Raw genomic sequence first — 22663 nt, 5'->3', positions numbered from 1 at the left:
ATTTAGCCAAGAGAAGACGAGACTAAGGAGAATTGCATATTTGTTTTTAAATTCAAGTCTGTAATTGAGGAAGTGTTACATTTGGGCTGTGAATAATAATCCTAACAGCTAACAGTCAGTAGAACCTTCCTTATCTGGGCCAGGTACCATTTCTACATGCTCTCTACGACCTGAGCACTTCCCATCGCACAGTAGTCTGTGGAGCAGGTGCCGCTATCTATTGTCTCCATATTCTAGTTGTAGAAACTGGAGCACATCCGGTTAGTAACCAGCCCAGGGTCCCGCACAATAAATAGATGATGGAATCTGAACCTGAACCTGAACCAGGCTTTTCATCTTCACTCATGCGTCTAGGAAACAGGCTGAGCCGGTGTATAGATGGACTGTGAGGAGTATTTCTAGCGATTCTTTCCTAAGAACCACTCAAGTGGAGTTATTTGGCCCATGAGCAAGTAGGTTTCCCCACCTGAGTGTGGAAGTAGCAGTCGGAGTGTTGTGGAGGGATGCACACATTGAAGGGGACGTCCTATGCCAAGGTCAACAACGTTCACATTCTGGGCCTTTGCCTGACCAGACCTCAGCCCCTGTGCATGTCTGACAGATGCAGACATCGCTCATTCCGCCACCGACTCCCTACTTGCCCCCTTTCCAGGTGGACTGTCTTATCTCCGGGCTTCCCATGACCTTCTCAGCTGCCGGTCAAGTGCACGTGTGACCACTTTTCTGTTATCTGGTCTTCCTTTTCTCTAAAATATGAAAATCTGAAGTGGTCAAATCTTAAATGGTCATAGCATTTCCCACTGCAGGGGTATTGAGATGCCGATCCCCCAAGCTTCTCATATGGGCGCTGGTCCCTGGGGCGGTGAGCCAGTGCCCAGTGATGTGAAGCTGCATTCCTTTCCTGGAGGGTGGCATTCACATGATTATTTGTGGGAAAGCAAATAGTTTTACTATTGAGGTAACATTCTTTTTAAAACAAACATAGACTTTCCTGTTTTGTAAAATGCAAAGTTCTCATGAATTTTTCAGATAAAATAGGGCATTTCAAAGAAACTTCCAGCTTGCCCTCAGATCCCCCAGGGGGGTACCATTCATTTTCACCGCTGCTAGGGGTGCTTTGGTGGAAAAGTTTTAGAAGCACTCATCCGGTTTTATCCTCACATTTTATGAGGAAATTGACATCCAGAGAAATGAATGACTTGTGCCTTCTGGGCCTACGTTTCTTTATTCAGTTTTAATTTTTGTGCCCCTCCCCTATAGAAAGCATCATGCCAGGAATTATAATGAAGTGAAAAAAGCAAAGTGGTATTTAAAAATATTTTAGCCAAAATGCAGGCATAAAGTGTGCAGATGTGTAGAGAAAAACATCAAACACATGGGATAAACACTCACATAAATATCCTGTAAAGCCCAAGCTTTCATCAAGATTTCCTGTTTCTTTCCTGTATAACCCATTGGAACAAAAGGACAATTCTGATTGTCTTTTCACAAACCTCATTCACTTTGGAGACAAACAACAAAGCAGGCATGCTGGGATTTCCTGAGCCATGAAGGGTTTTTTTGTTGTTGTTGTGTGTGTGTTTTTTTGCAATTCCATCACTCTTTAATCTTAGATTTTATATATTCTTTTTTCACTACAAAGCCTTTAAAAGGAAATGTAGTTCAACAGATAAACAAGTGGTGAAATTCTACAGAATGAATAAATGTTTACTGTTGATTATAAAAAAACACTGAAGGGCCAACCCCTTACACATTACCATAAGGCAAAATAAATTAAAATATATAGATAAGACACGTTTTTACAAAAAATGTTGAACTCTGTCTAAGAGGGTATATTCTTAATTAATGAATTTTCTCAATTTGAGTGGCATGAGTGAACCATCACTAAACTGAGAGGAAAAAGCTTCTTGCCTGTCTGGTGTGGCTCAGTGGTTGAATGTCGACCTATGATCCAGGAGGTCACGGTTGAATTCCTGGTTAGGGCACATGCCAGGGTTGTGGAGGGTGTGCAGGAGGCAGCTGATCAATGATTCTCTCTCATCATTGATGTTTCTATCTCTCCCCCTCTCCCTTCCTCTCTGAAATCAATAAAAATATATTTTTTAAAAAGCTTCTTGAAGCATTTGACTATCTGAATCCTTCCTGGGTGTATATTTGAAATCTGGCAGATAAACACACAGAAAATGTAGGAATTTTTTTTAAAGTTTTAAAAGCTCAGGATAAGTATTGTCACTCGTCACCTACAGGTGTCGGGTAAGCGTTTTTGCAGTGTTAACTGGGAACGGAAACATCGTTCCTCAGCTCTCCTTCGCGCTCACTGTTGTGCTCCCAGCCTTCAGCCCTCGGTGCATCCTGAGCTTCAGAGCTTCAGCAGGGTGGGCCCTGGCAGGTGATGGTTGACTAGAAAGGAAAAGGAATGGAGAAGCAGTATATGCTGGCAGGCCCTGGTTCTATCTCATAGCAGTTAGCACAACAATATGAACTTTTAAATGAGAGAGCTTACATGACTAAAGCGAACTGTTGACTGACAGGTTGCATGCATGGCTCTTTGTGTTGCAGCAAATATCTAACTCTAGAGCCACGTGGCCACCCACAGATGACAAATTCTATTTCTACTCTTGACACACTGCCGACTTTTTACTTTTTACTTTTTGTGTGTGTGCCTGTTTCTATGAAGAAGTTGTTCTGAACATCAGACCATACTGTGGTATTTTCTGTGCTAAGTTGTACTTTTCCTCTGACTCCAAGATCTCAAAGCAAATTGTCCATAAGTTTATCTTTAATGGAGTCCTTATCTCGCATGAAATGTAATATTGCATATTATTGCAATAAAAAAAATATGCCAACATGTAAGGCCACAAAACCAGTAGTGAAATGCTGCTAACTTTGCAGTGGACTCTGTCCCATTGGAGCTAAATTTCTGGAGTTCTGGAGAATTTGGTAACTTATTTTGACATTTCAAAAGTGCTGTTTTGTAAATGCAGATGGGAAACTGCTCAGAGACATGACCTGATGATCTAAGTTATATTCTTACATGGAAAAGCGGGGTGGATGTGATGCACTTGTCTTTGAGTATGGATCTTAATGAACTATGTAAAAGTAGTACTAAATTTCACAAGAAGCAAAATTTGTTCACCGGGAGCCCTTGAATGGGAGGTGGGATGATGTGGAAGTATTACCTGGCAAACCCTATAGACAAGCCCTTATCTTTCAATGGCTAACACTTTAAAGCAAAGTGCCCTTGAACTGTCATTAGTCTGATGTACGTAATTGTTCACAATATTGAACTGACCTTCATCTCTTCTTTAAATATGAAACACGTTTACAATAGTTTGTGATTTCACTGGGAAGTGATCTTTTCTACTACTATAGTCATATTGATCCAAAGTGGCAATACCAGAACTGGCTTGGCATAGTATTGAGGAAGAGCTCAAAATTCTCATGAAAATGAGAATATTAGAATGATTTTTTTTTACTTTGGACCAGGAGGGCCTAGACAATACCTCCACGAAGGTGCTGAGGAATGTACTCACAGTGGGGACACCAGTATCATTGAATAACTGTGTGCTGGATTCCTCTGTATGCGAGGGCCATGTGTTTGAAGGGAGCTGTTGCCATTTGACACTGTAACCTCATACAATAAAGAAAGTAAAACTTAAACCAAAAAAATCTTATAAAGCATCATTTCAGAAATTTCTGTCAGAGAGATAAAAGGATAATTTTTTAGAAACAGGAGCATGCTGTATTTGCCACTTATTAAAATATTTTTTATGTGAAAGTTTAAGAAACAAAGGGAGTTAAAGGAATTTCTGAAATTTACAAAATGTTTCTTTATCGTATAAGAAATTATATCTTAGAACAGTAAGAAATAAAGATTAAAAATATATTGAGGTTAGAGTCATTTTCAGATTTTATGGCTCAATTTTAAGAACATTAATTCACTCTGTACTATCTACACTAATAAAAGAGAAACATGCAAATTAACCATCACTCTGTCACTCCGCCACTCTGCTACACCCACCAGCCAATCAGAGCGACTATGCAAATTAACCCAACAAAGATGGTGGTTAATTTGCATACGCAGGTGCAGAGTGAAGACCGAAGACGACTGAAGATGGCGGCGGCCACGGAGCTGGAGTGAGCAGGAGGCTTGGGTTGCTCCCAGCGACGGAGGAAGCCAAGCTTCCCACCCGCCCTGGGCTCCGCTCAAGGAGGATCTGGGGGCCTTGGCTCTGCTCAAGGAGTGGCTGGAGGCCTGGGTCACCAGGGGAAACCCAGGCTTCCAGTCCGCCCTGGGCTCCACTCGAAGAGCGGGGGGGAAAAGAAAGGAGCCCTAACCGGTTTGGCTCAGTGGATAGAGTGTCAGCCTGCAGACTCAAGGGTCACAGGTTCGATTCTGGTCAAGGGCATGTACCTTGGTTGCAGGCACATCCCCAGTAGGGAGTGTGCAGGAGGCAGCTGATCGATGTTTCTCTCTCATTGATGTTTCTAACTCTCTGTCCCTCTCCCTTCCTCTCTGTAAAATCAATAAAATATATATAAAAAAAGGAGGGGCTGGGAGCAGCCAGAGCAGAGAAGCCAAGCCTCGCTGCTGTGGCTGGATCAAAGGCCTGGGTCCCGGGTGCCAGAGGAAAACTGGTGCCGGCAGCCAGGGGAAGGAAGGCCTGTTGCACGAATCTTCGTGCAATGGGCCACTAGTCTATAATAATAAAAGCATAATATGCTAATTAGACCCCAAGCTGGGGCTGTGAGGGAAGCCTGGGTCCCGGGTGCCTGCTGGAGGCCAGAGGGAAACCCGGGTCTTGGGTGCCAGAGGGAAGCCGGTGCTGGCAGCAGGGGAAGGAAGGCCTACTCTTGCATGAAATCTGTGCATCGCTCCTCTAGTAAAAAATAAAATTATCGTGCTTACACTTCCACTCCTACCACTCTATCTTGTCAGTTAAAGTATTATTTATATATAACAGAAATTTGTAGCATTTATATTTTGGTCTAAAACCATGATCTCACAGTTACATAGAGGTAATTTTTAAAGTTAAATCAATTATATATCCACCACCAGGACTTTTAGCACAGCTTCTTTCATATCTGAGTCCTTTATTTTGATACACCTATTAACTAATGAGACATCATCATTAAATAGAGTTTTTTCAGGAAGGGCATATATTTGTTGTATTCACTGCATTTTTGTATGCTTGAGAATCACTATATTTTTGAAGGATAGTTTGGCTGGGAATAAAAGTCTCTGGTCATCTTTCTTTCCATAAAGTTTTGTACACGTTGCTCCACTTTCTTGTGGCAACTAATTGTTCTTAATACAGATTCTTTGTTTACCTCCTGGTTGTCCGAATTTCCTCAGGTGTTTTTATTTTTGTGTGTGAGGTTGTTTTTGTTTGTTTGCTTGTTTTTTTAGTAGTTTGGGTTTTATAGTCTGAGTTTTTCCATGCTTGAGTTAGTTATAATATTTTTCAGCCATTCTTTTTCTCAATCTGACTTGGTATATCAGTACATCGTACTTCTTTGATACACACATTCATCTCTTCATTTATTTCAGAGAAGTTTTTTGACATATCTATGTATACATGGATTTCCTTTTTCTATTTTCTCTCTATATAATCTTCTGTCTGTCTCCTTCATGGGCTTTTACTATGATTAGCTCAAGTCTTTGGTCCGAGTCAGTGATTAGATTTTCAGCCACGTTTATTCAGAACTAGAGGCCTGGTGCACGAAATTCGTGAACTGGTAGGGTCCCTAGGCCTGGCTGGCAATCAGGGCCTTTTGGGGTCTGCTGGCTACTTGCCGGGGCCTTCCTTCTGGCTTCCGGCTGCCAGCCTTCCTTTGTTCTGCACCGCCCCTGGTGGTCAGTGTGCATCATAGCAAGCAATTGAACTGCTGGTCTTTTGGTCGAACTCCCAAGGGGACACTTTGCATATTAGCCTTTTATATATATAGATATTGTTGTTTTTACTTTAGAATTAATTTTGTGATGGAGTTATTTTAATCCTTGGTTTGTTGTTTTATCTTTTTATCTTAGAGTTCTCTTTCATCGTACTCATGTTCTTAGTAAGTTATCCTATTACTCTAATTGTTTCTGATTTTTAAAGTATGTGTTTCTCCCTTCCTCCTCCTTTCTTTCCTCCTCCTTTTTAGCTCAGTTCATTTTTTCCCCCTGATATAATAAATTTATAGTTGTTTAGACACTTTTTTCCTTCATCTTGCTTGTGCTTAATATGGGTAGCTCTATCCAAATCTACTACTTGTTCTGTTATAATGTGCATGAATTCTCTTTGATTCCTTTTCTGTCTCTATTTTCAGTCACAGTTTGAGGCCATAGGTATTTTGTTGCATTTACTTCTCTATAGTTTGAGATTATGAAAGGATAGAGGAGGAGAACTTGGTTGGAGCTTTGAGCAACTTTTGTTAGAGAAAATGAGACCTGTTCTTTTAACATTTTATTAATGTCATACACCAGGTTTTGTGCTTTGTATTGGAGGATTTTTTCTTTTCTTATGGGAACTTTGAAGCTGATGATTCTATCAGAAAGAATAAGCCCCAGTTTTTCACTTTCCTAGCTTAATTCATTTCTTTCAATCAGCCATTTCTACCCCATGCAATTACCCTCCTATTCTCCACCAGGGCACATACATGGGTATTATTTTGCAACAGGGAAAGGGAATGATTGATGTTTAGTCTATTTCTCTACAAAACTGGGGTATTAAAGAATATTCCCCAGCATTATTTCAGCTTAGCAGCTCTACCTCTGGGGGATGGAGACAAAATAGTAGATCTCACCAAACCATGTCAGAACCTTCTCTTTCCTTTCTTAACCAATACCTTCTGAAATTTATGGCAAAGGTGATATTCATGATATTCCTCTTTCCTTGTTTGACTGCTGTCAGTGAGTGTTCTTTTGTGTGTGTGTGTGTGTGTGTGTGTGTGTGTGTGTGTGTGTGTGTGTGTGTTTTTAACATTTGTTTTTCTTTTTACAGTTTTCAGCTTTTCCTGCTATCTGTACCCAGGAGTTCCAGTGCCAGGCATGTGCAGTATGAGGCATAGGTTGCCTTGGACCACAGTTATTCCCCTAGTGCTAAAACCAGTCCAGCAGCAGCTGAGTGACCAGCTGTCAGTGTTATAGGGAAGATTCCTGATTAAGATTAATGTTGTAGCCCAGCCTGTGTTGTTCAGGAGTTGAGCATCGACCTAGGAACCAGGAGGTTATGATTCAATTCTTGGTGAGGGCACATGCCTGGGTTGCGGACTTGATCCCCTGTGTGGGGTATGCAGGAGGCAGCCAATCAGTGATTCTCTGTCATCATTGATGTTTCTATCTCTTTTTCCTTCTCCCTTCCTCTCTGAAATCAATAAAAAATGTTTAAAAAAGATGACTGTTGTACTAGGTAGCCTCTAAATCACTCCAAACTCTTCAACTTTTATATTTACATTCACTAGGGCTTTACCCCTTTATACCAAGGCTTGTAGAATACAGATTTTATCATTTAGTTACATATGAGGTTATTTTAGGTAGTATTTTGCACCATAATTTCTCCTTTTTAATGTGTTAGGTGCATTCTGGAACTTCTGTAATTTGTTTCTGGTTTTAGAATTTCCGACATTGAGGTGTATCATTGGGATGTGTTGGTCTATGTGTTGTGTACTAAGAATTAATGACTTATTTTATCCCCTTTGTCTTTTTCTTTATAAGATTATTAAAAGGCATTCAGGTTGTATTTGCTAGTGCTAATTTATTGTAAAACAGCTACCAGGACTTAAATATATATTCCAAGCCCCCCAGCAGCTTGGATATCTAGCAGTTCCCACTTGGTCTTTCTCTGGGCCTGGAATGTGCTCCTGCCGTTGGCACTCCCGGGAAGCCTTCGTTGGAGTGGGAACATCATCATCATCAGACTGCAGAATGATTTAGTCTGGGATAGAGAGCTGTGCTTGCAGGGATTTCAGAACTCCAACACTTTACTCTTGAACCTCGCTTTCAGAGTGTGTGATGGGTTCCATAGTAGATGGAGCAGGACCCTTATCCATCTTCTATTTTGACCTACAAAAAGGGCAATTACATGTGAGTCGACCTAGTAGTTTCTAGACAATAAAGCCATTTTCTCACCCAAACCCCAACCACCACGCCATCAAGCTCAGTAACTCAAGGGACTGCCAGATGCTAGCAGATGCTTGCAAGTGAGGGCTGATCACTTTCCTTGTCCCTGGAAGACATGCCAGTCTGTTTTAGTACCTGTAGAGTGTGCACTACACATATAATTACCTGGTCCACAGCTCAGTGCTTTTGGATTAGGGAACTTGAAGCTTTTCCTCCTGTATTACATGGATATCTTTAGCCAGCATTCATTAAGCAGGTTCCTTGGTGATGGTGCGTCATATTTCCCCTGTAGTACATGTTATAGATTTTGGACCACCTTGACTTAGAGACCACATTGACCACTCAACATTCATCCTTGTGGATGCTGTATACTTTTACATCCTCTACATTTTCCGTGATTTACCACCTCCTGGTCACCACTAACTCCATTGGAAATTGTAAGGAGGTCCAAGGTAAGGAGGATATGCTACTTTCTGTTTACCCTTCAGATGTGCCCATAAGTAAAGGACCAAACTGGAAAATCCAAGAATCCTTTTACCATTTTCTTACCTGAAAGGGGCTAGGAACAAGTGAAACCTTGAATTTAATCATAGATCCACCTTCATCATGGCATTTGTGGTTATAAATCTATCATCAAAATGTTTCCAGAACATTAGGGTTTTTCTCCTGGACTCTGCCAGTTATCAGAAGACACACCTGTCAGAGGATACTGACAGTGAAGAAACCTAGGCAAAGATCAGAAAGGGTTCATAACATCTAGAAGTTGACCAAGCAGTGTTGGATCAAGCAGGCCAGCCTGACTATTTCACTTTAAAAGACTCCAGCAACTTTGAGATTTATTCATTAGCATCCCTGAGCAACATGTCATAACAAAATAACAAACAAATAATTTATGAACGTTTATGTTTAGGTTTGAAATTCCATTATCTATTTCATTTGCTCCTGATTTTTTAGAATGAATTCAAATTTGAATATGGGCAGGATCATTGATCAGTCTATCAGAAAGAACTCTAAATGACTCAGAAAGTTACTCTGAAAATGCATTATTCCCAGAGCCTGGAGCAAGGTGGCACCATTACTAACAACCTCACAGTGATTTCTGGTCATGTGTCTTTTCTTGGGGGAAAAAATTCTTCTGCCTTAATTATAGGTCAATTGTTACTTTTCCCTAGAGTATTGTAAAATGTTTTGCTATCAATTTTAAATCATATCCATTCTCATGGTTTTTCTGAGGCGTTTGAGATCTCAGTGGAACTTTCCACCTCCTTCTATTTCCTTTCAGTGTATTACATACTTAAATGATTTTCAGTAAAATTTATAATTTTGTTATAATGATGCTTGATAACATAATGCTGAGTAAAAATAATGTCCAAGAACTAAAAATATCCTAACTCCATAATTCATACACTTGGCTGCCTGAAAAAAGTACAGTAATATAAATACCTTTTTAAATTCTCTCTTTTGTTGTGATTAATATTGTAGTTGTATGAACCATAGGATAAAACATGTCAATTTATTTTATTTTTTACATATTTTTATTGATTTCAGAGAGGCAGGGAGAGGGAGATAGAAACATCAATGATGAGAGAGAATCATTGATTGGCTGCCTCCTGCATGCCTCACACTGGGGATCGAGTCCGTAACCTGGGCATGTGCCCTTGACCGGAATCAAACCCGGGACCCTTCAGTCTTCAGGCCAATGCTATATCCACTGAGTAAAACCAGCTAGGGCTCAATTTATTTTAAATAATCAAGGAAACATTTCTTTACAACTTGATAATAGTGTTTAAGGAAAAAAGTGCCAGAAGTAGAATAATACTGAAGATTCCTACATTTTAAATAAACAAAAATTCACTAGAATGCATCTTTATTCTCAGATAAAAAATAAATTTTTTTATATTTTATACATTGTTTTGTTCTGATAAGTGTATATATTCAAGAATTTGAATACTGTTATTTCTTCTAAATAGCATAATTTATGAGTGGTCAGAAATTTATGGTTGATTTTTCAGTTCTCTAAGAAAGATCATTATCAGAAAAAAATTTGAAACCTGTTGTTTAAATTAAAAGCAAATTTAATTTGTGTTTTGAGTCTTAATTTGCAAGTAGAGGATGAGACTTCTAAATCTTAAAGGAAAATAACTTCTGAAATTGAGTGCAGCATGCGTGCCTGGAGAAATGAATGCTATAGCTTTAAGATATGGTAGTCTGGTGATTCATTGCACGAAACAAGATCGGTTTGGAGCAGGCTCCTACTGTTAGCTTTTTGAAGATGGATTCTCACGCCGAAAATAACACAACATATTCTAGATAACAGCAGTTTTTTCCACTGAAATCCACCAAAACTGAAGAAAAATCCAAGTGACTGTTCTTAGCAGCTGTGTGGCCTGGAGTTCACTGGGGAAGCTGGCTTCCTGCAGTCCCCTATTCATCACCTGCTTCAAAGACAGCCTGGCTGGCTATAGTTTGCAGGCCAGGTAGGGTGCCATTGTGCACAGTCTGGGAGGATTAGTATCAAAGCTGCGGCAACCAGGCCCTTGGTCTCCGGCTGCCATTCAGTCTTGCAGGGAGAGGCTCAGACTGGCCAAGGTCACAGTCTCCAGTGTGGAGTGGACTGGGAAAGGATCCTGAGAATAGAATGCTTTTTATGAAATCATGGCGCAAGCTTGCAGCACAGCAGGTGCCCTTCTGGAACACATAACATCTGTTTATGTTGGTATACCGTAGCTGACAATGAGATAATAGAGCTTTGAAATTTATCATTTTATTTTTAAAAAGACAACTGTATATGCAATAATCCAGATGCGTATTTAGCTCCGATCTTTTATTTAAAAATCATAAAGAAAACGGACCGATTTAATTGCTGCTCATACGCTTATATATTTAAGCAAAAAGCAAAGCATACGGACTATTAACCATTTATAACCATTGCTGATCAGTAATACCCAAATTCATGGGGAGGAAATACCTAGCATTCAACATAATTTTTTTTTCAATATTCAGGCATTTGTGTCAACAGATTGCAGAAGGATTTACTGAATATGACCAACTGTCTTGAATATTAGGAGATTTGGGTAAACCTTCCCCACTCCCCCCCCCCCAAAAATGAGAGTGTTCAAGGGTGAGGTAATAATGACGCAAAAATAAAATTTTGAACTTGGTCAAATTAGGGAAAAATTAAGCTGTCCATGAGTTGTCATGACGACAAGGATGTTCTGTTGATGAACTGTCCTCCTCATTGTCCAATCAGATAGTAGAGCTGAAGCTGGAGCATGAACAGGAGAAGACGCACCTATTACAGCAGCATAACGCAGAGAAGGATAGCCTAGTCCGAGACCATGAACGGGACATTGAAAACCTGGAAAAACAGCTTCGCGCTGCCAATATGGAGCACGAAAATCAAATTCAAGAGTTCAAGAAACGAGATTCACAGGTAATTACCAATAATATTTGATAAAACGGGCATCTTTTTAAAAAGTCATCAGCGTTTCATATTTTCTTATTATTCTTGTTGACGCACGCTGTTTGATCATTTGCAAAACTGACATATAAATGTGATTTTTTTTTTGTTTTCTTCCCTCCACCCCCCCCCCTCTTGTTTTAAGGATGAATAAGGCTTTAACTACAGAAACCACAGGTAGCCAGATTAAAAATCCCATGGTGTGCTATAACTTGGCCTCTTTTTTTATAATCTTGTTTCAGTTCCTTTCATGATGGATTTTTTAAAGGTATCTGCCCCTTACCCCTCCCCTCAGCCTTAGCAAATCCCTATGAAATATATCAGCCTCACTCCTTGCTTTTTGTTTTAATCTCTGTAGGTAATCAAGCAGCTGTTTTAATATTTGCTTTTGCTCCCTAGTGTTGCTTTTTCCCCCCATTAGACTCTATATTTGATTAGATCACTCAGATGGTAATTGATAAAAATGACTCCAGTGAAAGGCTATTTCCCATCAGGTCTGTTGCTTTTTCCTTCGTGCACATACACATGCCTCCTAGCCTCCATCTCTGTCGTCCCTGTTGGAAGCCATTTGGCAGAATAACCCCCAGCTGTGGTAGCATTTGACTCTTCAAACTTACGGATGAAATGTGCACTGTCAGCATGAAAAATTATCTTTATAAATTTCAGATGAAAAAAATTCTTACTGAGCGTGTATCTTTGTAGTGCAATACATTCTATAGGGTATACAGGGTGGGGCAAAAGTAGGTTTACAGTAGTTTCTATGGGAAATAACACAGTAATTAATAAATAATAATATAGGAATAAACTGTGTTTTGTGTACTCATAACTAGAAACCTACTTGTGCCCCACCCTGTATATAATCAAAGGCCTTTAGTGTATCCTCTTGAGGTGATTGCTATGAAATTTTATTGAAGAGAAATTGATAACAATAAAGAGATCATTTTATTTTCTAATACAACCATATAATATACTAAGCTGAAATAGCTCTTTTCCCATTAAAATCTAACCATATTATCCATACCACACATAAGCTTCTTCCTAGTTATTCTTCCTCCCCAAATAATATAATTTTTGAACAATGAAGTAAACCTTCCATTTGTTTTAATATGTGTTTATACAAATTTATAATTATCTAAACATGAAAATACAACTGATTAAACATGTTAATTTCTTGAATGGAGGGTGGGAGGCAGTAAAGCAAAGAATGGGAGTTATTGGTTATTTTTCATTTGACCTTGAGTCTTTTACTTTCGGATAATGACTGGGCAATATAGATATACTCAGCACAGCCTTTTTTGTGTGTCAATAATCTACATTTACATGAAAATTATTTTCAACTTGTTTTATGGGGTTTGCTAACTAAGTATGTAGTCATTATAGTAGCCAGAGTACGAGAATAGTCAGGCAGTTCCTAGGAAATCAATGGGTATTATATTTCTGCCACCAGCCAATTACAGCTATGCTGATATTTTTATTGTTAGCCGTACAATTTGTTAAGAATATTTTCAAAATTCATTTCTCCTTCAGAGATGATACTAAATCTACCATTGTCTTGTGTGATGTTAGAGTTGTGAGTCAGTGTGGTGCCTGTGTGCCAAGTAAAATTGAATAATTGATACAATAAAATCCATTAATTTATATCATTTACTAGTATTTTAGTGGTGTTGTAGAAAGCCAACACAAGTGGCAGCCAAATTTAGTGGAAATCTTTGTGACTTTGGCATGTGTCGTATCTGCCATGTATAGGGTGCGGTCCATCCAATGGTAACAAAAGGGAAATTTTAGAATTGTCCCGTATAATTAAGGGACAGTACAATAAGGTTATTAATTGAATTTCTTCTAATTGAAATATTAAGTATGAGGACCATGTGACTTCTTCAAATACTATATTATACGTAGGATTATGTTTCTCATATTTTGCGTCTTTCTTGAAACAATTGGAATTGCTGTCCTGGGAATGCTAAGAAGCAATGGAAACGGGCTAAATGCATTCTTGATCAAAATGAAAAGGATTACTATATAATATAAGTTACATAATTAGTTAATTTTAGAGAATATGTTTTTTAAAAACTTTACCAATGTTATATTTTTAAAAATCTTATCATATATGCCAAAGTGATAATGCTTTGCAATTATTTTTGGTTATTCTTTGAGGCTATTGTTTCAAAGTTTCCTTCAGATAAGTCCTAAATTTCCCAAATATATCTTGTCATGATTGTGCTCTAAATAATCTCATGTATAATGCCTTTTCAGTCCTGAATTCCATTCCTAGATCTCAAAAAGACAAAGTGGGCATATATTTTTTAAAATAGATCTTTTTTCAAGTCACTATTTTGTGGTTTGATGCAGAACAAACACAGGTGTCTTAAATATTGGATTGTCTGATTTTTAATTTTAGTTCCAGAGAGATTTGATTTTCAGTTCACGTTTGGCTGCTTCCGTTAACAATGGAGGCCATTTTGTAGAAAGGACTAGTTGAAATACTGAACCACAGAGGACCCGTGGAATAGCTACCTGGATACTATGGCTTTGTTTGCTGCTTTTCTCCCATCAGATTGTTGAGTATATACAGTATATGAAAAATTGTATACTAAATATATGGTATACTTTTGGCCTTTCTAAAGGTTTGATATATTGCATATTGATAATCAAATCATTATTATAAAGTATAGTTACCTACCATAAGGTGAATCATATATATCAACTAAGAAGTACTTTTTGGTGAATACACTATATATAGGTTGGTTGTTATTCAAGTAATTTCTGTTATAAAGAAATGATAAGATATAATAATGCAACTAAGGGCAATTAACCATTCCCTTCATTTTATTTGGTGCATTTAGCTAATTATTCTATGCATATATTATATTTATCTCATATACCTTGATTTTCACTGCTGTGATTTGCTGAAATGCACATTAATTTACCACCCTCATGTTTAGTCTGATATCTACTTAAGGTCATAATGTTTAAGAAAAAGCATCTAGATTAGTAGATTTCAACACAGAAATTTACAACGTCAGTTTCTCATCTGTCAGATCCCTCTTTTTGAAATTATTTTGAAGAAGTATTGGATTGATCCAATCATGTTTTTAATACAAAGAGAACTTATTTTTTTGTTAAGATTCTTCTAGGAAACTTCTAACATGATAGTTCTGCATGTAATTCTTGCTTTGCTACTGAACTGCAATGTAATAAAAGAATTTCTACAATTTACCCCTTTGAATTAGAAGAAAAACAGAACATAGGTTCCTTGATCCCTTCATTGTTCTTTTAGGACCCTGAACCATTTAGAGAATGCTTGATCTTTTATGTTTGTTGCTAAAGTGTCTGAGACTGTTACAGAGAACCTTTGTGATTCGCCCCAGAGGTGGTGTCACCATCTTAGGACAGCTGTCTATGAGGTACAGACAAATCGAGGAGTTAGGGGACCACAGCTGCCACTGTGAACCACCATCAGTATAATGCAGATGAGGTACAACAGACTTGAAGGTTATAGTGACATCTGAATATATAGATTTTGTATCTAATAAAAGGGGTCCTGCCAGACATTGGCATCTCAATGCCTTTGTGGATTCCCTAAATTGAGAATTATGATTCTAAGAGGAACAACTTTTACAAAATAGTGAACAGATCACCTTGATTTTGCCATATTGGTTCACAGTAAAGTGGCTGCACCTATTACTGATTCTAAAATGTGGTGTTTTCAGAAAAGCTTTTCTTCCTCTCTTCTACCAAAAAGTTTTTCAAAAAAGTGAAAACCATTTTAATTTTTAAAATCATATCTCAATAATATTATTTCACATGAATTTGGGAATCTGGGTACAAGATCAAAGTCTCCATTAATGAACTGAGTGTGGGTGTGTGCAGTGGATTAACACTAGCTATTATTCTTTCAAGATTGCCTAAGGATGAATCTAACAAGATGGATGTTCTGAACACTGGGCTTTTTGGGGGAAGCATTTTTCTATTGAAAATACTTGATTTTAATTTCTTTATATGCCAGCTACTTTCAAAAAGTATTTGAGAGGCAGCATTTTATGATAAATACATGCTTAGACAGGTAAAATATAATTGAAAATAATTAAGCAATAAATGATATTAACCACATCAGAAAATCCATACTTAAAAAAAATTCTTCAGTTAAGTACAAGTTTGAGCTCTTAGCTTGACTAGAAGCCATAGCAAAAAGGAAAATATGATGAATTGTGTGATTCTAATTATCTACTGAAAAAAATCATACCAGTTCATGTTTTTCTTTTCCTAGCTCTCAATTTAGAGAGAAATTTTTGATATGGGACTTAAAATAAAGGACACTGACTAATATAACTGATTATGTTCTCTATGTGTTAAAACATTTGGAAATAAAACCTGGTAGGATAACCTTAGGTTCTTTAATTACTTTCAAAAATATAATTATTAGGTTTTATTTTTATATGCCAAGCTTTTACTTTAATTTATTGAGAATTCAGTTATTCTCAACATCAAACAACAGCTACTTTGAAAGATCCAATTTTGTAGATACTTAAATCAAAAGAAAGCATATTTTAAGTCACAAGCCTAACAAACTCTAGCACTATTATTATGTTACTTCCAGAAACCCTTACAAAATGTCTGGAGGAAGAAAAAGCTAGGAACATGGCTGAGCTTGGAAATGGTTTAAAAGTTAATGCCCTGATGTTAATTTCCCAGTGTGTTAGTACTCTCTCTCTCTTATCTCTGATTCTCTTGTCCTCTGGATTGATAATATGGAAAACTATATGAAATAATAAAGTCAAGTGGTAATTTGGTCCAGGAGTGTAGAATATTTGTACCAGTACTGAAATGGTTCACATCCTACCTACATAACCAAAACAGTATTTCATCATCAATATTTACTCACTAATAGCATTTGTTTGGTTTTGAGGTAGTAAATATTTTTATTTCTTGGGGTCAAACTGGACTGATTGCTTGGGTAAAGCAAACTATATAAACTGTATCCCCCCTCCCACCCCCCACCCCCCACCCCCCAATGTGATGAGGCTGTTGCTGTTAGCATAGCCCTGCTTTGTGTTCCCTGCTTCTCCCTAGCGACACCACAGTCACATCAGAGTGGTTGCCTGGCCTTCCAGCTGTGCACACAGCACGCTTTGATACTCATCCCCTGGCACCCTGCGTTATTTGGAGGAGTGGAATTAAGTGGGTTTTAAGTATTAAGTGGGGTTTGCTGCAATGTACATAATTTTTCTATTTTTAATTGAATGTATTGGGGTGACATTGCTTAATAAAACCATACAGGTTTCAAGTGCACAGTTCTGTAACACATCATCTACACACTGAATCGTGTGCTCACCACCCAAAGTCTAGTCTCCTTCCGTCACCATTTATCCCCCCTTTACCCTCTTCTACCTCCCCACTCTCCGCTTTCCCTCTGGTAATCACCACCATACTGTTGTCTGGGTCTATGGGTTTGTTGTGTTTTTTGCTTAATCCCTTCACCTTTTTCATATGTTTAATGTCAGACATTAGAAGAGTTGGTGGGAAAATGTTTTGAACAATTCACTTCATTATTTCACAAATAATGGACTTGTGGTAAAACCACACATTACAATTTTTAATTTATTTTCTTTAGATGACGTTTCAGAGCATCCTCGGAGTGCATAGTATTAAGATAGCCCAAGAACTTTCTGTGTACATTTAACATATAGAGGTTTTCCTAACTAAGCCACTTTTAAAAGCCTGTGGGGGAAATATTGTTTTTCTGACATCAAAAGCAGAGGGATACAGAATTTTCCAAATAGGACCAAAGTCCTTCTCCTGTTTAGGCATAGATGCTTGGATGGGAAGATCTCATTTTATCAGTAGTGATGTGTCTAACATTACATATGAATTCAATAATATGTTTTGTATTCATATATTATTATATGTATTACTATGTATAAGAATACTATTTCTTAGCTACATAACGGAGAAAATATAGGAAGATGCCCTTTCAGGTAAAGTTTACATTTTTTGTAGGTCACCAGTTTTCTTTTTCCATTATAATTCTATAATTATTTCGATCTTATAAACACAAGATTAGCATATATACCTATAATTAAACTATTTTAAATAATTCAACTTGGTCCTCATTGTGGAGGAAATTATATTAAGTTTAAAAAGCAAAAAATAACAGGCTGAGCTCAAGAAACTGATTTCTCTAAGAATGATCCATTTGCAGAAGTATTATACAGTGTATCTTTGGTCCTGTGCATATTTTTTAAATGTGGCAGTTACCATGGAAACCACATTCTATGGCATGTGGTCCACTTTCAGATAAAGAATATTCTTTTTAAAGACAAACCTTCCAAATAACATATAAAGTATTCCCTTTGAATTAGCAACCTCATGTCAATTAATAATGCTTGCTTTAAAAATCTATCTTTTGTTCTCATTCTACTTAATAGGTTTCTTAGAAATATTAATATTGTTCTTGAAGGAGCAATAATTCAATGCTGGAGATACTGAAAATAGGGGATATAATGTGATAACTGCAGTGGTGAAAATTGGGGAGACTGCAGGGGAATACCAACCTTTGTATACACTATGTTCTGCCAGACAAGGAGCTTCTAGCTACATCTAGTGTCTAAGCATCCAGCAATAAAATAGTCAGATAAGTAATCTAAAGAGATGAGCACATCCAATTATTTTCATTTTACAGATAAAGGACCTGTGGTTCAAGGACATTCTCTTGCTCAAGGTCACAGAACTAGCAAGACAGGGGGTCTTAATCTTAATTCAGTATTCTTTATCTCACAGCCTCTCTCAAGAAAGACTGTAGAGTTTTCAGAGACTCAGACATGGCAAAAAGGAACAGGGTTCTGTGTGCATCTCTGCCTCGCATGGAGGCAGACACTGGTGCTCTTTGTTCCCCATGCTGAGATTTCCATCACAGTTTGCTTTGCTTTTGGTGATTTGCCATCCTTGGTGTTGCTGCAAAGTCATAATTGAATCATGCTGCTTGCGTTCCAGTTTTAGTAAGCAGTACCTTCTAGGACCACACTGAATTTTTACACTTATGTGTTTACAGCAGCAACAACAAGTATTTAATATGCTTCCTGTGTGCCATGCTCTCTGATAGGTTTGTTACATTGCATCATCCCATTCAATCTTACCAGTACCCTATAAGGGTTGTATTTCCCATGGAAACTCTGTTTTGACCTTCTTACATGGGTCAGAAGATGACCACATGTATTTCCAATTTATCGGAAAAAGATTCAGAAAACATAAGTAAATTGCCCAGGGTTATATAACTAGTGGCTAATGTAGCTGAGACTCAGGGCAAAGGCCCAGGCCCCATAAGCCTGCTTAAGTATGAGCTCGTTGACTCTGAATTTCATTTATTCTGCAAAAATGCCATTACATTTTCAATTTTGGGTTGTTAATACATTGCTAGATTTATAATACTGATACCCATAACGCAGACCGTATAAATCCAAATCAAGTTGCCACCAATAGTTTGAATCTTTCTCCAAAGCCATGAGCCAGGGCTAATTAAACTCTGAAGAGTTATATATTTCTTAACATTTTATTTGGAATAGAATTCTTTCCCACAGATTTCAGAATTTATAGATTGGAAAAATGAATATTTTGTTTTAAATGGATTTGCTTTATGTTTTCACATTATCCTTTACTAGAGGCACGTTGCACAGATTCGTGCACCAGTGGGGTCCCTCGGCCTGGCCTGCAGACATCCCCCGAGGGGTCCCGGGTTGCGAGAGGGCACAGGCCAGGCCAAGGGACTCCACCAGTACACGATCAGGGCAGGGGAGGGCTCCAGGGCATGTCTGGTCCATCTTGCCCAATCCCGATCAACTGGACCCCAGCAGCAAGCTAACCTACCGGTCAGAGCGTCTTCCCCTAGTGGTCAGTTCGCATCATAGTGACTGGTTGAATGGTGGAAAAAATGGTTGGACAAAAGCCTAAGTTGCTAAATGTCTGACCATTCGACTGTTCGACAATCAAGGGACCACACTGGTGCACGAATCCATGCACTGGGCCTCTAGTTATTTAAATAAGAAGGTATGTCCTGAACAAGACTAGTAATCTTTTAGGTCAATTGGGGTCTACCATACGAATCTCTATAAAAATTGCGTAGGAATTTGCATTTAGTACTGGTGAATAGGGTTTGTTGTGAATGGTTTATTATGGGTGAAGGTCTGTTATAGGCACATATTAATTTGGAATATTACATATGACCCATTTATTTTATGGAATGAATCTTTAAGTCTCAAAGACCTCAATGTCAGTATTTTCCCCCTAAAGAAGGCCATGTATTTTGTTTCATTGCATGACAACAGATAATCAAAAAACTTTCAGAAGTGAGGTCAAGTAAGTTCAAGCATAGAGACTTTCTCAGTAGTAATACAAGGAACAATTAGAAAACATGATTCTTTTAGAATCCTCAAAAACAAGTTAATGTTGATGTAAATTTGGCTTAATTGTAGAGTTATTTGAGTCAAAATGGAAAGTTTTCAGTTGAATTCATTTTTTATATAAAATACCCCAGAGATAAATCTTTATTCCACAGGCTGAATGTCAGTCCCATTGACATGAGGAAGAATCCCGTCAGTTATTTTTAGCGTATCGCTCTTGCTTCTCCTCTTCACCCTGGCCTCAGTGTAATTACTAAGAATGTTGGCAGAAATTACCTTTAAGGAAATATTGGGTGAATAACTCTCCTTCCTTGATGTCTTCGAAAAGTCGTCTTTGGCTTTCTGACTCAGCCAGTTCTCTAAGGGACATCTCTGATGTCTTTATTTGTATATTCGAGGTGATTTTTTGTGACAGAGAGGTTGAAGCCCAAGTGCAAGAAATGATTGGCCAAATGATGATATCATCCCATGTTCAAAGGGCTGGCAAATTGAAGCTTATTACACTGTCATTCTGTCTTCCATTCAGAACTAATTGGAATCATGCCTGGTTGCATGAAACTAAAGATATTTAACACCTGAGTGTTTTTCATGAGAAAAAATGACAGGGATTGATGTCAGAGAGACCTTGAACTCCTGTTTGAGGAAGAGAACGAGGCATTACATGAAAATAATAGTCTACATTACATGAAAATAATAGTCCGTTTTCAAACTACTTAACATTTGTGTGCAGAAAACATTTGAAAAATATTGTCATCAGGAGGAAACCTTTCAGTAATAAAAATTGGCCTAGTTGATACCTAAAGCATTGAAATTGGTAGATTAATGTGAACCTTGAGATAATGTTTTTCAGTTGAAACAAATATTAAAATTCAATGAAAATTATTTTTCTTGTTTGAAAAATTATTTTAAATTTCTATCTGACCTCTTGAGTAATTTGGGGTATTTGTATACTGGAGGTTGGGGAGAGATTACAAGAAATCAGAAAGAAACAATGCACAATTAGACTTGCAAGGTTTGAGAACGTGCATTATTTTTCTGGCTCATTTTGATTTGTTTTGTTTAGATGTGAAATCAAGGCCTGAACTTAGTAGTTATATTTGAAAGTGAGTTAATGAAGTAATTCCTTAGAGAATGAAGTTGGCTGAGGTATGTGGCATGGGTCTGGGGTCTCTTTCCTTGTTAGTGGGGCCTTGGCAATGCAGCATTAGTCTCGAGGTGTATGTGTGTGTGCGCATGTGTGCATATTATCACTCTGTGGTCCAGAGGAGCTTTCAGTAAACATGGAACCAATAGTCCAGCCAGGCCTAGCATCTCAAAACAAGGGAATTTTCTAGTAGAAGTACTTGAAAGTGCAGGTCTTTAAGAAGGTTAAAATTAAACTAGTGATTCATTCATCTTAAGTTTGCTCTTTAAGTCAGTATTTATTAATGAAACAAACCCCAGATCCCTAAGGTCAAGTGGAACCTTATTTATTTTGTTATTTGCAAAGATGTCATTTAATGTACAAAATGCATGTGTTCACCAAATGTTTTCTGAAAACATTTTTTGTAATGTAAATGCTATCCTCACTTGTTGGGCAAATTTTATAATGGCTCCAGATAAAATAATGTTGGCGTGCGCAACGAGAGAAGTAGAGTGTGAGGGTTGAAAACTTTTTGTTCTTTAATTATTCAAAAATGACTGTCAAAGCTGTCTTAGATGAAAGCCATGAGTTGGGGAGGTACAGTGTGTTCTGCTCACTGTGGAAGTCAGCCCTGAGAATGCAGATGTGCAGATGCTGGTCAGACTCTGGGAAACGTGGAGACAGCACTCTTGTACTTCTCCCTCTCCAGCCTTCTCTGGCGACATGCAGTGAGCATCAAGGTCTAGTGCCATAAAGTTGGTATTTCCTAAAAAAAAAAAAATTCTCCAATTCAAAAATGAGGATTTCAATTTGAATCTCATTGTTCCATATTGATACCAACAAAATGGAACTGTGTACTTGAACATCTGTATAATTGTGACTGAATAATATATAACTCAAGTTTACTTCCACATAAGTTTTCCTATCTGTAAAACTTGGGTAGAATTCTGTATGGGGTATTGCCTAAGACATAGACTTTATTCAACTAGATTATTTATTCAATTAACACTTTTTGAGTGCTGCTTGGTGCCACGGGCCTGGGGCCAGCCACACACCTTTAGGGGGTGCTTTTCCCATCCTGGTGTGGCCCCAGAGCTGTGTAGGGCACGGCCGCTATGGCCTCACGGGAGGTTCCTGCTGTGGGGGACAGCAAAGACCAAGAGAGCTTAGTCCTCTGCCCCAAAGAAACATCCGCTTGAATTGGGGAAGACAGATGAGAGCACAGAAGAACCAAAGGAACCGAGAGCATAAAGAGGCAGTGCCGGTAGGTGGAGAAGCAGAGTGGAGATATGGGACACAGGGACAGATGATTGGGCCAGCTGGCCTCAGAGAAGGCTCTCCAAGGAAGCGCTGTCTAAGCTGGGGGGGGTAGGGGGGTAAGCCAGGAAGCCTGAGGGAACAATGGGGGCAGAGGCTCTGCAGGAGGATATACTGGGTGTGCAGGAGAAATGAGAAAGGAGGCCTGTGTGGCATGAGTGTGGCAGGTGCAGGGCAGGGAGGGCCTTTGCGGAGTTGGATTTGATTTTAAATGTGATTGAAAGACAGTTAGAGGCTTTTAGCAGTAAGGTGGCATGATCTGACTC

General features: G+C 38.3%; 1 protein-coding gene across 1 annotated transcript in view; it reads left to right on the top strand.

Annotated features, from left to right (window-relative positions):
- The window catches only part of CEP112 (centrosomal protein 112), a 281747-nt gene that overhangs the window by 116737 nt on the left and 142347 nt on the right, over positions 1–22663 (top strand). Inside the window, exon 20 of the mRNA XM_014458887.2 lies at positions 11355–11537. Coding sequence (XP_014314373.1) covers positions 11355–11537 — 183 coding nt within the window. The remainder of the gene's footprint in view (positions 1–11354; positions 11538–22663) is intronic.

This window comes from Myotis lucifugus, unplaced genomic scaffold, assembly GCF_000147115.1.
Source record: "Myotis lucifugus unplaced genomic scaffold, Myoluc2.0 scaffold_100, whole genome shotgun sequence".
NCBI lineage: Eukaryota > Metazoa > Chordata > Mammalia > Chiroptera > Vespertilionidae > Myotis > Myotis lucifugus.
The sequence above is the reverse complement of the archived record's forward strand: the minus strand, read 5'-3'. Positions and strand labels throughout refer to the sequence as shown.